The sequence below is a fragment of the Dipteris shenzhenensis genome, chromosome 23 (assembly GCF_047967505.1).
Source record: "Dipteris shenzhenensis isolate YYH24624 ecotype China chromosome 23, Dip_SZ_1.0, whole genome shotgun sequence".
Lineage (NCBI taxonomy): Eukaryota > Viridiplantae > Streptophyta > Polypodiopsida > Gleicheniales > Dipteridaceae > Dipteris > Dipteris shenzhenensis.
The window spans coordinates 9786177-9803829 of NC_141618.1; the positions used below are offsets into that span (position 1 = coordinate 9786177).

General features: G+C 45.1%; 1 protein-coding gene across 3 annotated transcripts in view; it reads left to right on the plus strand.

Annotated features, from left to right (window-relative positions):
- LOC147886963 (uncharacterized) overlaps positions 1-17653 on the plus strand; it is a 202797-nt gene that overhangs the window by 88743 nt on the left and 96401 nt on the right. For all 3 annotated transcript variants that reach the window (XM_087394892.1, XM_087394894.1, XM_087394895.1), the window contains exons 4-5: positions 2414-2452; positions 12396-12589. In XM_087394892.1, the coding sequence (XP_087251018.1) occupies positions 2414-2452; positions 12396-12589 (233 nt within the window). The remainder of the gene's footprint in view (positions 1-2413; positions 2453-12395; positions 12590-17653) is intronic.

Sequence of the window (17653 nt, forward strand, 5' to 3'; positions counted from 1 at the left end):
AGTTAAGGGCATTGCTTTGTAAGGTGGTGGTGAGGGGACTCATGCCTGGGCAGGAACCTTGGAAGGATTTCTTTTTTGGACGCAGTCAGGCTTGCACACCTACCTTGGGACATGATTGAGTGGACAGCCCTCATTGGATTTTTCCTTCCGCCTCTCTCAGGTCTCCTGCCTCTCCTCTCATGACTGCCATTCTCAAATCTTGGGGGAGCTTCAGGAACACTCTTCGAAGGGTTCCGCCCTCTACCCTTGAAGAGATTGCTAGGCAGCCGATCATTTGGAACGATAGTATACTTGATGAGCATGGCAGACCACTGCCTGAGGATCAGAGGCTACAGTCTGTGAGTCACCTTAGAGGGGTAGCGCACAAGATTCAAGAGATAGATGCAGCCATCCCGGTGGAATGGACAGTTGAGATGCCTATTACTTCCACCACTTGGGTGGGAGCTTTTTCGAGGACAGCAGTTCCTCTACAGGTGATCGCTCTTCGAGGTCTCGGGGAAGATGCTCTGGTCTTTGACGTTGGGGATGGAGGTATACTCTCTAGATCCACGGATGATATTCTTCTAGAGGTTGCCTTTCAGCCTGTCAGGATTGCTGGTTTTGTGGACCATGGAGCGGGCTTGCAGTGGTACTTAGACCCCGGCCCTTTGCTCTTGGCCCTGGGATCCTGGAGGTTGTGGTTATATGGAGGTGCACCTATCAGGTGCTTATAGTCGAACCCAGGAGAGTGGGAGTGGATAGATCATGGGCACCGAGAGAGGGGGATTCCCTTTTTTCGTTTCACGGTTGGTAATGCCAAGAGATTTCAGCTGAGCAGTAGAGGTTGGATTCCCTCCAGAGCCCCCCTTTGGGATAGCTTCTTCATCACCGCAGATTTGCGTAGGAATTTCTAGAGGAGGCTCTGGAAATCCCTCAGAAATAGAAAGATCACTCTTTTCTTTTGGCTTTCTATTCATGGAGGGATTGCAGTGAACCTATGGAGATCACGATTTGGGGCTGATCCCACTTGCCCTCGCTGTCATTCTGCAAAGGAGTCAGTGCGACATTGCCTTTGGGACTGCAATCAAGCGAGGATTGTTTAGAAAGGAGTTGCTCGGATACTCAGCATTTTTCATACTTCCCCTTTGTTCATGACTTGGGGCTCGATCGCATGGTTATCCCTTACTGGGCCCCAGGTGTTTTATGAGGGTGAGCCTTCTTCTTAGGCACTCTCGATCCGCCGACAGGTGATAGAGCCCTACTCTCTTCAGGATGTACCACATATTCCTTTCAGAGCTTCACATGTTTCTGTGGACACCTCTTGGGAGATTTTGGCTAGCATTTCCTCTTGGCACATTTGGAGAGCCAGATGCACAGAGGCCTTGGATGACACCCAGATACACCCATCACAAGTATTCACGGGTATTTGGAGTGACACGGTTCACACTTTGATAGCCATATGGGCTAGCTTGCAGGGCCCTTCATGGGCAGCCTCTTCTAGGAGGACTGTATTTCTTCAAGTTTGGAGGGGTTCTCCCTTTTTCTCGGAGGTTGCTACCGGATTGAGATGGCACTATCAGCCCCAATCCTTTCTTTTTGGCTCTTGAGCTTTTCATGCATAGCATGGTGTATCCCGTATTCCCGTATGGAGCTTGCTCTAACGGTTTTCTTTAATACATAATAGAAGTCTCTTTTTTGCAAAAAAAAAAAAGTCTCGCTTTTATCCTATTTACAAATATGCAAGTAGGAAATTTCAGATTTGGGCTAGGGGCTAGAGACCCTCTAAAGTAGCTCACTAGAGAATTTGGGCTAGAGGCTTGAGACCCTCTAGAGCAGGTCACTAGGAGAGATTTCAGAACATTTTGACTTGCAGACTTATTCATGGAGGAGAATTTGCAGATCCCTTAGGAATAGGAAGATTATTCTTTTCTTCTGGCTTTCTATTCATGGAGGGATTACAGTAAACATGCGGAGGGAGACCTGCACATGCATCTGGACACAAGTTGGGAGATCATTGCTAGTATCACCGCATGGCACATTTGGAGGGACGGACCTACACAAGCGCTTGATAGTACGCAAGCGCTTGACAATATCCATATTTGCCCAGCTTGGACCCTAGTAGCTGGAATAGATATTGCACATACTAACGGTCAGTTGGTCGAGGATGTAGGGGACTTCCAGATCACATTGACTAGAAGGAGGATATTTCTCGGGGAAACGGAGTGAGCCCTTTTTTCTCTGAGTTTCCCTGTGGATTGGTGTGGCATTTTCAGCCACAGTCTAGGATTTTTTATGTTTTACATGGTGCATTGACTTCTTGAGTTTTTAAATGCTCTGTTTATTGGATTATTCATAATTAATAGAAGTCTTTTTCATTGAAAAAATATAGGAATTTGTTTTAGTTGAGCCTAAACTGTACTCTGGCATGTGGTAGGTGTTATCTGGCATGTATGGCGTTCTTACGGCAATTGTGGTGAGTCTATATATATTTTTTGGCTTATAACTTTTAGAAATCCTAGTGATTTTGTAAAGTTTGCATGAATCACACATTTTTCCTTTTGAAGATATCAAGAATGAAAAAACTATCAGTAGAAGTTATAGATTCTCTTGTCCTAGCCATGAATTCTCCTTGCACTTCCTCTGTGGTGACTTACTAATAATTGGAATTTACGATCATCTGAAAGGTTTTTGAAATCCTTCTAAGAGCCCAAAGAGAAGTAGAGCCTCTCTCCCATCTAGACCACTGTATATAATGAGGAGTACCAAGTGGTTTGCCATGATCATCAAGTATACTACCATTCCACATGACAGGCTGCCTATCAAAACTCTTTGCAGAGTACTCCTGAAGTGACACAATAGGATAGTAGCCATAAGGGAGAAGCAAGTGTTGGAATATGAAGCCAAAGTGAATCTAAAATGAGTGTTCTAGGTGGTCTAGGTGTGGTTTTTATAGTCTAGTGAGTCCTAGACATGCCACGTGTCATATTGGGAGATATCCCATAGACATTGTGAGTTTCTAGAGTCTAGTGGCACACTATATAGTGTTGTACTTGTCTATTGTCTATCACTGAAAGATCATAGTGGTAGGGAGAGAAGCAAGCTAAGACTAGGAATGGAAAGGAAAGATAACATGCATAATGGAAATGAAATGGAAAGAAAATGAAAGCAATGGACAAGTACTCACATGATTCCAAAGAGCTTGATGTTGACTGATATGATAGACAATAGACAAGTACAACACTATATAGACAAGTACACTAGACTCTAGAAAGCCATAGTGTATATGGGATAACTCCCAATATGACATGTGGCATGTCTAGGACTCACTAGACTATAAAACACACCTAGACCACCTAGAACACTCATTTTAGACTCACTTTGGCTTCATATTCCAACACCCGCCTATGAAGGCAAGGTGAGAGACTACTGGAATGGAGCCAAGAACAGAACTTGACAATGATGGTCTAAGGTGAGGGACTATCGGAATGGAACCAAGAACAGAACATGACAATGACGGTCATCAAACTCTGTACCCTATGTCACTCAGAGGCTAAAGTCTGAGCGTGTTCAGAGGTTGATCCAAGCACTCTCATGGCTTGAGACTCAACATGCTCAGAGACTCACATCATAGCATGGCTACATGACCAACTCATAGGTCTAGGAATACACCACCATCCTGGAATTCGGCCAGGCTTGATAACGAGACCTATCAAAGCCAATACATGGCTCCCACAATATATCCTCCTCTAAACCTATCAAAGCCAATACATATGGCTCCCACAGTACATCCCCCCTTGGCTTCATATCAGGACATGTTAGGAAGCCACACACCAAAATAGGAAAACCAATACATCTTTTTAGGAGGACTATCCAAGGCAGAGGACCTTTAGATTCACTGAAAACCAAATACTTAATACATATCATTTTAGGGGGACTACCTAGGGCAGAGGATCCCAAAATACATCAAGTGTGTAGTCATAAATAAAAACCTCTCTTTGTGAAAGAGATGTCCTCCAAGTAGCTAATGCACATGTGTGCACATCCGTGCGAGTCGATGACGATGTCGATGAAGCGCTAGGCAGGAATGCCTCAAAATATGTGTCGGTGAAGTCCATGGGTAGCTACATGAAGCAATTACATGATGACTCTCAAAATGCAGGAAGGAGAGTCACCAATGTCAAAGTAGAAGCCTCAGGTACCACGACCAATCGGGAAGTCAATCAATGCAAAGTACCTCAGGCACCAATGTTGAAGAAGTCACTTGTTGATGTAGAGTGGTCTACATTAAGCTCAATGTAATGAACTAATTAGAGAGATCACTGTAGTGGAGTGTGTCGGAGTAGTATCGGAGAACTCACATTTAGCTCAGGAAGTCTTCACCAAAGTTTGGAGTAGTCACGTGAAGGAGTCATTGCAATGTAATATCAAGAGCTCACATCAAGTGACGGGCAGAAGGAGCAAATGGTGGGTTGGATCAGAGGTCAAAAATGAAGAGGATGCACAGCTCTACGTTGAGCTGGCATCATGCTTGGGCTGTCAAATCATTGAGCTTCAGAACAAAATCCGCGCGCAGAAATAAATTTTGTCACTTTTTGCAAGGGCTGTAACTTTTCACAGAAAACTCGGATTGCAATGATGTAAAAATAAAATTTGTATTACTCAAGGTCCTCTACAACTTTGCTGAAGACACAAAGCTGTGATTTCTCTTCTAGATCCGTATAGAAGCATCACATCATCCGCAGGTCACAGAAAGATGTAGCTGAAGGAAGGAGAGGAGAGGTGGCAGATCATGGCATGGAGAAGAGAGCTCAAGGAAGGAGAGAAGAGAACAGCCTTCCAAGGAGGAGGAGGTAGAGTAGCTTCATTGGCCTCCCTCACCTCAACCTCTTGGAAGGGAAAGGGAAAGAGAGAGCAGGGTTAGGAACATGGCTCTGATACCACATGAAAGATCATAGTGGTAGGGAGAGAAGCAAGCTAACACTAGGAATGGAAAGAAATGATAACAAGCATAATGGAAATGAAATGGAAAGAAAATGAAAGCAATGGATAAGTACTCACATGATACCAAAGAGCTTGATGTTGACTGATATGATAGACAATAGACAAGTACAACACTATATAGTGTGACACTAGACTCTAGAAATCCATAGTGTATATGGGATGACTCCCAAGAATGAAGGTGTTTCCAAGCTCCTGAAGTGAAGTGGACACCAAAAGCAAGCAATAGTTGCCTCTACAAGTGCTCTCTCTTTTTTATTCCCTTCCAAGAGCTTGACGTGAGGGAGCCCAATGAAGCTACTCTACCTCCTCCTCCTTGGAAGGCTGTCCTCTTCTCTCCTTCCTTGAGCTCTCTTCTCCACGCCATGATCTGCCACCTCTCCTCTCCTTCCTTCAGCTACATCTTTCTGTGACCTGTGGACGATGTGACGCTTCATCCAGATCTAGAAGCAGAATCACGGCTTTGTGTCTTCAGCAAAGTTGTAGATGACCTTGAGTACTACAAATTTCGTTTTTACATCATTGCAATCCGAGTTTTTTGTGAAAAGTTACAGCCCTTGCAAAAAGTGACAAAATTTGTTTCTGCACACGAATTTTGTTCTGGAGCTCAATGATTTGACAGCCCAAGCATGATGCAGCCAGCTCAATGTGGAGCTCTCCATCCTCTTCATCGTTGACCTCTGCTCTAGCCTCCTATTTGCTCCTTCTGCTTGACATTCTCTTGGAACTGCTGTCCGCAAGTTGGTGCCCGTATTCTGCCCGTCATTCTCTTGGAGCTGTTGTCCTTCTACTTCTGTCTGCCATAAAGAAGTTCCACGCTGCCTCTGTCTTCTTTGCCTATCACTTGATGTGAGCTCTTGACATTACATTGCGGTGACTCCACGTGACTACTCCAAACTTTGGTGAAGACTTCCCGAGCTAAATGTGAGTTCTCCGATACTACTCCGACACACTCCACTACTGTGATCTCTCTGATTAGTGTGTTACATCGACCTTGATGTAGACCACTCTACATCAACAAGTAACTTCTTCAACATTGCTAATTTGATCGGTGTCTGAAGTACTTCGCATTGATTGACTTCCCGATTGGTCGTGGTACCTAAGGCTTCTACTTCGACATTGGTGACTCTCCTTTCGGCATTTTGAGAGTCATCATGTGATTGCTCCATGTAGCTACCCCATGGACTTCACCAATACATATTTTGGGACATTCCTACCTAGCGCTTCATCGACATCGTCATCGACTCACAGGGATGTGCACACATGTGCCTTAGCTACTTGGAGGACATCTCTTACTTCTAAGGGATCTATTTTATTATTACTACATGCTTGATGTTATTTTGGGGTCCTCTGCCTTGGGTAGTCCCCCTAAAATGATATGTATTAAGAATTTTTTGTTTTCATCGAATCTAAAGGTCCTTTGCCTTGGATAGTCCTTCTAAAAAGATGTATTGGTTTTCCTATTTTTTGGTGTGTGGCTTCCTAACATGTCGTGTTATGAAGCCAAGGGGGGATGTACTGTGGGAGCCATATGTAATGGCTTTGATAGGTCTCGTTATCAGGTCTGGCCGAGTTTCAAGATGTTGGTGTATTCCTAGACCTATGAGCTGGTCATGTAGCCATGCTATAACGTCAGCCTTTGAGCATGTTGAGTCTCAAGCCATGAGAATGCTTGGATCAACCTCTGAACACGCTCAAACTTTAGCCTCTGAGTTACATAGGGTGCACAGTTTGATGATTGTCATTGTCATGTTCTATTCTTGGTTCCATTCCAGTAGTCTCCCACCTTGCCTTCATGGGGGGGTGTTGGAATATGAAGCCAAAGTGAGTCTAAAATGAGTGTTCTAAGTGGTCTAGGTGTGGTTTTATAGTCTAGTGAGTCCTAGACATGCCACGTGCCATATTGGAAGATATCCCATAGACATTGTGACTTCCTAGAGTCTAGTGGCACACTATATAGTGTTGTACTTGTCTATTGTCTATCACATCAGTCAACATCAAGCTATGTACATGTGAGTAGTTTGGTTATCATTGCCTAGCACTTGTTCTTTCATTTTCTTTCCATTTTGCCTTTCCATTATGCTTTCCATATTTCCATTCCGTTCCTAGTTAGCTTGACATTCTCCTACCGCCAAAGATGAGATGACTCAAATATCCACCTAGTGTTATCCATCCAATCCCCACCTGTGGAAGGAGAACATGACTGTATGCATTGAATGTGAAAGTCTTTCCATGGTTCTTGTCTGGACCAAAGCCCGGACCAAAGCCCCCTGACGACCCCCTTGCACAGAAAGACCTTGCACTATAAATCTAGATCAATGATATTGTGTCCTCCCTCTCACGTGGGGAGTATCAAAGTCTCCCAAGACACCGTGGCTCAAGTGTCTACTGAAACAACTATTCCACTCAAAAATATAAATTCTTATAGGTCTTTTGAGGTGCAATCACTAGAGTGGCACCAACGAGAACAAATAAACCATGCCGTGGCCAATAGCAATTGGTTAAACCGCCCTGGAAGCGAGGTCAAGTTTGGATAAACTCCAAAATACGAGTTTCCTCTTAATACTCTCCAACACATAGGAGCAAATTGTTGCAAGGAGAGTAACCCACACCGAGTACCTGGGTAAAAACACTCCTTGGAAACCATGTGAAACTGAAATGAGCCCCCCCAATCCGGAGTGTCCTCTCCGCTAATTCAAAAGCCATTGCATTTATTCCAATTGATATGTTACCAGCCATGCATAGCAAAATAAATCCAAGGCTGACCTGAAAGAAGTGAGAATCTGTGGAGTGACATCCCAAAAAAAAGAAGTCTCATCCGCAAGCTCATTGTCCAAGATCTCCTCATCTTGTCTCATGGGAAATATCATCCCAATAATGTCAGCCATAGATCTCAAGAAGGCGCTCATTGCTTTAGCCACAAACAAATACAGGTTAGGGGTAAGAGGGCATCCGTGTCAGATTGATCTCGTTTCCCTTCCTTGTCCCTTCTGATAAGCACTTGGCTGTGGGCTGATCTATACAAAGAAAGAAACCCCTCTGATCCAAGCATGTGAACATCCAAGATATAGAAGGTATCCTCCAAAAAACCCCAATCTACTTTGCAATAGGCTTTCTCAAAATGCAAGATAGAATGGCTAGCCTCTGTCCACTCTGCATAGCGCAATCCGACGCCTCCCAAAATGAAAAGATATAAAAAATGCTTTGACCATGCGCAAAGCCCGTCTACGTATCATGAATGAGATATGGAAGAATGGGCTGCAAACACAAATTGATAGCTTTGGCCAGAACCTAATAAAAGGTGCATAAAAGAGTGATTGGCGTCCATGGAAAACTGAATTTTTGCAACTCCTCTTTGGGATAAGATCAATGAGACCCTCAGTAAGTGAATCAAGCATAGTTCTAGAGTCCCAAACACCCCACACAGGCCTGAGGTAACATGGTCCCCAACCATGTCCAAATAGCAATGGAAAAGGAGGATGTCAACATGTGGGCAACATGTTTGAGCACGGGCAATTTACCTTGTGAAGGGAAAGAAGTGCAGTCCTAAATTCCAGATTGGCAAAAGGTGCATCAAGTGAGACTCTCTTGTCTAGTTTCACCAATGTTGGAATACCTTGCCAAAATTTGAATCTTGTATCATCTCGGATACGCGTGTCAAGATCTACTCAAAGGAGGTAGGCATAAAAATTAGTAGCTATTGTAAGACGACATCAGGATATGACTATAAACCTTGTCAAAGTCAATAAGTTGAGAAACACTTTCTCTACCCAATGTGTTGAGCCAAGAGTAGAGAAGGAGTATTTATTTATTTTCTTTTTCATAAAAGAGACTTCTATTAAGTAAGAAAGAAACCCGCTAGAGCAAGCTGTGTGCGGAAATACACCATGCTAAGCATGTAATAAAAAACACCTCAGAGGAATGAGGTAGAAAGAAACCAAGGCTGAGGCTGAAAATGCCATCTCAACCCTGTAGAAGTCTCAACAAAGAAGGGAGAGTCTCTCCAATCTCTGAGAAAAGTAACTCTCCTGGAGGAGGCTGCTCGAGATGATCCCTGCATGGTCACCCAAATGGCCATCAGATCTGAGAAGGGTGAACCTGAGAACCCTCCAAAGCCTCAGTGCATATGGCTCTCCAAATGTGCCATGCTACAATGCTAGGTAGGATCTCCCATGGAGAGTTGACCGAGGAGTGAGCAGCCCTGAAAAGAGTGGCCGGAACATCCTCTAGAGAGCACGACTCCACAAGGTGTCATCGGATGTGAAGAGCCCAAGAGGAATCAAGTCTCTCAAAAAATACATGGGGCCTCGAAAGAGTAAGCCAAGCCACTAATCCCCAAGTCATATAGAAAGGTAGGCGAACAAAAGTGCTGAAAAGTCTTGCAATCCCCTTCCATATGATTCTCACCTGTCTGCAATCCCAAAGGTAGTGTTGTATTGTCTCCAAAGTAGAAAGGCAGCGGGGGCAAGAAGGGTCAGCTCCGAACTTGGACCTCCAATGGTTTACTGCTATCCCACCATGAATAGAAAGCCAAAAGAAGAGAGTGATTTTTCTATTCCGATGGGATTTCCAGAGTCTCTGCCAAAATTGTTTTTGCAAGTCAGCAGGAATCTGAAAGTTCTCCCAACGATGACCTCTCGTGGGCCTCCAACCCCTATAGCTGAGCTGCATTACTGACCGTGTAATGAAAGAAGGCGATGCCCTTCTCTCGGTGCCCTTCATCTATCCATTCCCATTCCCCAGGGTCCTACTGTAAAAATTTAATTGGGACACCTCCATAGAGCCACAGCCTCCTTGAGCCAAGGGCGAGGAGAAGCGGGTCGGGATCCAAGTACCACTGTGAAAGAGAGCCATGTTCCATGAAGCCCACTATCCTGACTGGTTGAAACTTTTCTTGACCCACATATATGTCTCTTCGGGGGGCAGGCTATCCAGATATCGTCTGTGGATCTGGATAGCCTGCCCCCCGAAGAGACATATATGTGGGTCAAGAAAAGCAGTCACCTGTAAACGAACTCCCAATTTGGAAAATGCCCCCATCCAGGTGGAGCAAGTAATAGGCATGTCATCTGTGTCCACCCAATCCAAGGGCAAGGCTGCATCAATCTGTTGGACTCTCCCTGCACTCCCTCTGAGATTAAGAACCATTTGGGCCTGTTGGTCTGCAGGAAGCTTCTTGAAGGCTTTCCATGCTCCCACTGTAGATGCATGGCGCCTCTCCCATCTTGGCCACTGCATGTAAGGAGAAGCTCCAAGTGGTCTGCCAAGCTCATCCAAAATCCTATCATTCCACATGATAGGCTGCCTTTCAATCTCTTCATGGGTGGATGGGGGAATCCTACAAAGACTACTCCTGAATCTGGCCCATTCTTTCAGGATAGCAACCATAAGAGGGGAAGAGGGAGACCTGAGGTGGGCTGTGGTGAAAACCCATCTAGTACTGTGTGTCCAATCCTCTCCTAAAGTGGGCGTGCAAGACTCTATGCATGTGATAAAAAAATCCTTCCAAGGCTCTTGCCCTGACATAAGCCCTCTCACAACGAACTTGCAGAGTAAAGCTCTGCACTATAGATCTGGGTCGATGATATTCAAACCCCCTTCTCTTGTAGGAAGAATCAAGGTCTCCCAAGCCACCCTGGCTGTAACATCAGTTGTGCCATCTAGACCACTCCATAAAAAGTTTCGTAAAGGCCTCTTAAGCTGAGTGATAGAATCCTTGGAGTGGCACCAACAAGAGCATACAAACCATGCTGTGGGTAGAAGAACCTGGTTAACCACCACCACCCTGGAGGCGAAGTCAAGTTTGGCTGAGCTCCAGAAAAGGAGCTTTTTTCTTATGCTTTCCAACACCGGAGCAAACTGTTGTGAAGGAGAGATGCCCACCCCAACCTGGTAGCCTAGATATCTGATGGAGATGCCCCTCTGTACCCAAGTGCCAATATCATTACCCCAATCCGGGGTGTCATCCTCGCAAATCCAAAAACCATTAGATTTATGCCAATTAATGTGTGCACCTGCAGCCGTGCAAAACAAATCCAAGGCTGTCCAGAAGGAAGTGAGTGTCCTGGGGGAGGCATCCAAAAAAACAGCCGTGTCATCTACCAACTCACTATCCAGGAGCTCTTCAACGCGACGAATAGGAAGCCTCAGCCCATAAATATCAGTTTGAGATCTAATGTAGATACTCATAGCTTCCACCACAAAACGGGGCAAGAGGACATCCCTGCCGAACAGATTTGGAAATATGAAACCCGTCCCCTCTTACCCCCCCAATGAGCAACTGGCTATGGACTGATCTGTATAGAGAGGATACTCCTCTAATCCATGCATCTAAAAAACCAAAGCGAGATAGAGTACCCTCTAAAAAATCCGAGTCTACTCTGTCGTAAGCTTTCTCAAAATCTAAGAGTAGAATGGCCAATCTCTGGCGGCTCTGCATGGCCCATTCTGAGGCCTCCCAAAATGAGAAAATATTATCAAAAATACTGTTGCCATGCACAAACCCTGTCTGCGTGTCATGAATCAAATCTGGAAGAAATAGCCGTAGACTAATGGCTTTCGCCAGAATCTTGTAAAAAGTGCCCAATAAAGTGATGTGTCTCCATTGAGACACAAGATTCCTATTACCCCCCTTTGGGATGAGATGAATGAGACCATCTGTAAGTGAGTCCGACATTTCACCAGAGTCCCGCACGCCCTGCAGGGCTGATGTAATATGATCACCAATCTACCCCCAAAAAGTAATAAAAAAGGAGGGGGTAAGTCCATTTGAACCTGGGCACTTGCCCTTGTGAAGGGCAAGTAATGCAGTCTTGAATTCTGCATTGGTGAAAGGTGCATCCAGAGAAACATACATCTTATCCTTCACCAATATAGGGATACACTGCCAAATAACCTCTCTGGCATCATCAATGGCCTGTGTGCCTGGATCTACAGTAAGAAGGGATGCAAAAAAATCTGAAGCTACACGCATGACAACATCAGGATAGTGTTTGTTGACCCTGCCACCCATCTGAATCCAAAAGTATTCGTGTGCATGAAAGGCATATTCTGCTCTCTGGAATTGCAGTGAACCTATGGAGATTCAGGTTCGGGGCTAACCCTACTTGTCCTCGTTGTCACATGGCAGTTAAGTCAGTACAGCATTGCCTTTGGGAGTGCAGACAGGCGAGAACGATCTGGAAAGGTGTTGCTAGGATTTTCAGCGTCTTTCATCCTAGTTCATGGTGTGAAAAAGTAAGTGCTGAAACAAAAATGATATTTCTATGATATCAACACCACTTGGCATGCATTAGCATCCTACAAGATCAAGTTAGTTTGTTTTTTACTTTTGAAAGTACATTTTTTGTATGATTTCATTGATTTTTGATGTTTTGATGTTTTGAAGTGAATTTAACTAAGTGTTCATTTTTATGCAGGAAGGACTGATGACAATATCAATGGTCACTTGCACGCTTATAATGGGAAGCATTTTGAAGATTGGAAAAACTTATGTGAATGAATTATGTGAAGAAGAGTACATATTTAATTGTTTGGAATTCTGCCAAAACTTCCATGAAGGAGATACACCACCTTCACCTAAGCATACCCTGGAACAATTTTGGGATTCAAGGTTCTCTGTCACAAACTTATACCTACATTGCACAAAATAGCTCCTTTTATATTCATGGCGACTATGTTGCATGCACGTATTGGTTCGGTTGAGGGAGAGAGAGATAGAGTCTATTATTGTCCACAGAAGATCAACAAGTCTATGGGATAGCAAAAGAACCATCTACTACATCTGCTTTAGGGAGGGCACATGGAAGCTCCCAAGGAGTGCAAAAGCAACCCCAATTATTTAGAGTACCTACATAATAGTCTAAAAGAGTAATCAGCCATACATCAATTTAAGACTCAGAGTCTTTTGGTTTGGATTTAAACTCTTTGATTAGTGCTATGCCTTCACGGTAAACTGCCCACTTTCCATCCTTCCTAGTAGCCCTGACTTAAGCTAATTTCGATGCCTTATTCTTCAATTGAGCTCGTATAGGTTCCTCAACTATCCATATCTTGGTCCCTTTCAACTTGTAAGATTGTCGAAGAAGTTTTTTTTTAAACAAAAAAGAGACTTCTATTAAGTAAGAAAGAAACTCGCTAGAGCAAGCTCAGTGCGGAAATACAACATGCTAAGCATGTAATAAAAAACACCTCAGAGGAATGAGGTAGAAAGAAACCAAGGCTGAGGCTGAAAATGCCAACTCAACCCTGTAGAAGTCTCAGCAAAGAAGGAAGAGTCTCTCCAATCTCTGAGAAAAGTAACTCTCCTGGAAGAGGCTGCTCGAGATGATCCCTGCATGGTCGCCCAAATGGCCATCAGAGTATGTACCGTATCTGTCCAAGTACTGGCCAAGATTTGAGAAGGGTGAATCTGAGAACCCTCCAAAGCCTCAGTGCATCTAGCTCTCCAAATGTGTCATGCTGGAATGCTAGCTAAGACCTCTCATGGAGAGTCAAATGAGGAATGAGCAGCCCTGAAGAGAGTGGCCGGAACATCCTCTAGAGAGCACGACTCCACAAGGTGTCGTCCGATGTGAAGAGCCCAAGAGGAGTCAAGTCTCTCAAAAAAGACCTGGGGCCCTAAAAGAGTAAGCGAAGCCACTGATCCCCAGGTCATGTAGAAAGGTAGGCGAACAAAAGTGTTGAAAAGTTTTGCAATCCCCTTCCATATGATTCTCGCCTGTTTGCAATCCCAAAGGCAGTGCTGTATTGTCTCCAAAGCAGAAAGGCAACGAGGGCCAGCTCCGAACCTAGATCTCCATTGGTTTACTGCTATCCCTCCATGAATAGAAAGCCAAAAGAAGAGAGTGATTTTTCTATTCCGGTGGGATTTCTAGAGCCTTGGCCAAAAAAAATTCTGCAAATCAGCAGAAATCTGAAAGTTCTCCCAATGATGAGCTCTGGTAGGCCTCCAACCCCTACAGCTGAGCTAGAACTTCCTGGCATTACTGACCGTGTAACGAAAGAAGGGGATGCCCTTCTCTCGGTGCCCTTCATCTATCCATTCCCATTCCCCAGGGTCCCACTGCAAAAACTTAATTGGGACACCTCCATAGAGCCACAACCTCCATGAGCCCAGGGCGATGAGAAGCGGGTCAGGATCCAAGTACCACTGTGAAAAAGAGCCATGCTCCATGAAGCCCACTATCCTAATTGGCTGAAACGGTACCTCCAACAAGATATCGTCTGTCGATCTGAACAGCCTGCCCCTCGAAGAAACATCAAAGACTAAGGCATCCTCGTGTGTCATGAAAAGCAATCACCTGTAAAGGAACTCCCAATCTGGAAAATGCCCCCATCCAGGTGGAGCAAGTAATAGGCATGTCATCTGTGTCCACCCAATCCAAGGGCAAGGCTACATCACTATGTTGGACTCTCCCTGCACTCCCTCTGAGATTAAGAACCATCTGGGCCTGTCGGTCTGCAGGAAGCTTCTTGAAGGCTTTCCATGCTCCCACAGTAGATGCAGGGCCCCTCTCCCATCTTGGCCACTGCATATACGGAGAAGCTCCAAGTGGTCTGTCATGCTCATCCAAAATCATGTCATTCCACATGATAGGTTGCCTTTCAATCTCTTCACGGGTGGATGGGGGAATCTTGCAAAGAGTACTCCTGAGGCTGGCCCATGCTTTCAGGATAGCAACCATAAGACGGGAAGAGGGAGATCTAAGGTGGGCTGTGGTGAAAACCCATCTGGTACTGTGTGTCCAATCCTCTCTTGAAGTGGGCGTGCGAGACTGTATGCATCTGATAAAGAAATCCTTCCAAGGCTCTTGACTTGGCATAAGTCCTCTCACAACGACCTTGCAGAGTAAGGCTCTACACTGTAGATCCGGTTCGATGATATTCAAACCCCCTTCTCTTGTAGGAAGAATCAAGGTCTCCCAAGCCACCCTGGCTGTAACATCAGTTGTGCCATCTAGACCACTCCATAAAAATTTTCGTAAAGGCCTCTTAAGCTGAGTGATACAATCCCTAGAGTGGCACCAACAAGAGCATACAAACCATGCTGTCACTAGAAGAACCTGGTTAACCACCACCACCCTGGAGGCCAAGTCAAGTTTGGCTAAGCGCCAGAAAAGTAGCTTTCTTCTGATGCTCTCCAACACCGGAGCAAACTGTTGTGAAGGAGAGATGCCCACCCCAACTGAGACACCCCTCTGTACCCAAGTGAAGCCAATATGATTACTCCAATCCGGGGTATTATCATCGCAAATCCAAAAACCATTGGATTTATGCCAATTAATGTGTGCACCTGCAGCCGTGCAAGATAAATCCAAGGCTGTCTGGAAGGAAGTGAGTGTCCTGGGGGAGGCATCCAAAAAAACAGCCGTGTCATCTGCCAACTCACTATCCAGGAGCTCTTCTTCCCGGCGGATAGTAAGCCTCAGCCCATAAATATCAGCTTGAGATCTAATGTAGATACTCATAGCTTCCACCACAAACAGAGAAAGAAAGGGGCAAGAGGACATCCCTGGCGGACTGATTTGGAAATCTGAAACCTGTCCCCTCTTACCCCCCCAATGAGCACCTGGCTATGGGCTCTGATATGTAGAGAGAGGATACTCCTCTAATCCATGCATTAAAAAAACCAAAGCGAGATAGAGTACCCTCTAAAAAATCCCAGTCTACTCTGTCGTATGCTTTCTCAAAGTCTAAGAGTTGAATGGCCAATCTCTGGCGGCTCTGCATGGCCCATTCTGAGGCCTCCCAAAATGAGAAAATATATCAAAAATATTGTTGCCATGCACAAACCCTGTCTACGTGTCATGAATCAAATCTAGAAGAAAAACTTGTAGCTGCAGACTAATGGCTTTCGCCAGAATCTTGTAAAAGGTGCCCAATAGAGTGATGGGTCTCCATTGAGACACAAGATTCCTATTACCCCCCTTTCGGATGAGATGAATGAGACCATCTGTAAGTGAGTCCGGCATCTCACCAGAGTGAGTCCAGCATCTCACCAGAGTCCCACATGCCCTGCAGAGTTGATGTAACGTGATCACCAATCTGCTCCCAAAAAGTAATAAAAAAGGAAGGGGTAAGTCCATCCGAACCTGGGCACTTGCCCTTGTGAAGGGCAAGTAATGCAGTCTTGAATTCTACATTGGTGAAGGGTGCATCTAGAGAAACATACATCTCATCCTTCACCAATACAGGGATACACTGCCAAATAACCTCTCTGGCATCATCTATGGTCTGTGTGCCCGGACCTGCAGTAAGAAGGGATGCAAAAAAATCGGGCCCATGAGTAGAGAAAAAGTGTTTGTTGACCCTGCAACCCATCTGAATCCAAAAGGATTCCCGTGCATGAAAGGCATAATCTGCTCTCTGATCCAGCAATGACTGCATATGAGCCCTTGCTGCAGCAAGGTGCTCCTGAATCCAAGCATCTGTGGGCCTATTCTGCTCTTCCCTCTGAAGGGATGCTAACTGTTGGCATATACCAATCTCACATCTCCTGGAATCAGCGACTGTATGATAATAGTCACTAATTCTGGATAAGGCTACAGCAAACTTAGATGGGTGGACATCTCCACCCTGTATGTGAGAAACCCAAATCTGTAAAATATCCTCCGTGAGGCTGTCCTCTGCATAAAAAGCATCCGAAATCCTGATACTGGCAGAGCGTCCTCTCCGATGAGGCTCAAGAATTTGCAACACCACTGGAAAATGATCTGAGGTGGAAATCCCAGTAGAAATGCATACAAATCCTCCTCTGTCAAGTGCCCAATTGTCTACATAAAATTTGTCAATACGTGCATGGATGGGCATGTGTATTCTCCTATTCGACCAAGAGTACAGGAGTGACTGTGGCATAACATAAGAGGCATCATCCAACCAAGTGTCCCTGCCATTATACTGAAAGAGAAAGGCATCCCAGGCTGCCTTCTCCAAAGAATAAATTCCACCCTGTTTGCCTCCCTTTTTGTCTGAAGGCAACTCCACCATGTTGACGTCGCTACCAATGATCCAAGAATCTGTAATGGGGGCCCAAGAGAGTAACTCCTTCCAAAAGGAGATCCGCTCCCCTCTGTTATTGGGAGCATAAAGATTGAGAAGACCAATCTTACGCCCTCCAATCAAAATAATGATCCATTGAGCTCTAGAGGGGGAGATAATACCATGACCAGCAACCAGGGGGAGAATAGAAGGAGAGACCGAAATGCAAGTACCTCCCCTTGTGCCCATAGCAGGTGACCAGAAGGTATGTCCTGAAAGCAGTTTGCCAGACTTAAGCAATCACTGGCATCCAACTTGTATTCCTGAATAAAAAGGATATCAATAGCACCTCCAGTGATACCTGGATGAAGCTGATTCCGGATCAGCTACCTACGGCGACGGTGTGGAACTCCGCCTAGGCCCTGTATGTTCCAGCTGACTATCCTCATCAACAGGAGGATGCTGGATGGAAAGGCTTAGCTGACCTAGTAGAGGAGACCAGCTTCCCCTTGGTCGAAAGGATAGGAAACTCAACAAGAAAGGATCCCCACACCTACTGAAGGGGAGGCCCTATCAAAAGGAATCCCAATGACCGGGACCCCTAAGGTGGAGGGCACAAACTCCTCATCCATGAAAGTCGCCAAATCTGCCAGTGCCGAAAAAGAGTTCCTAATAAGCAAGTCTGGCCGAGGAGTGC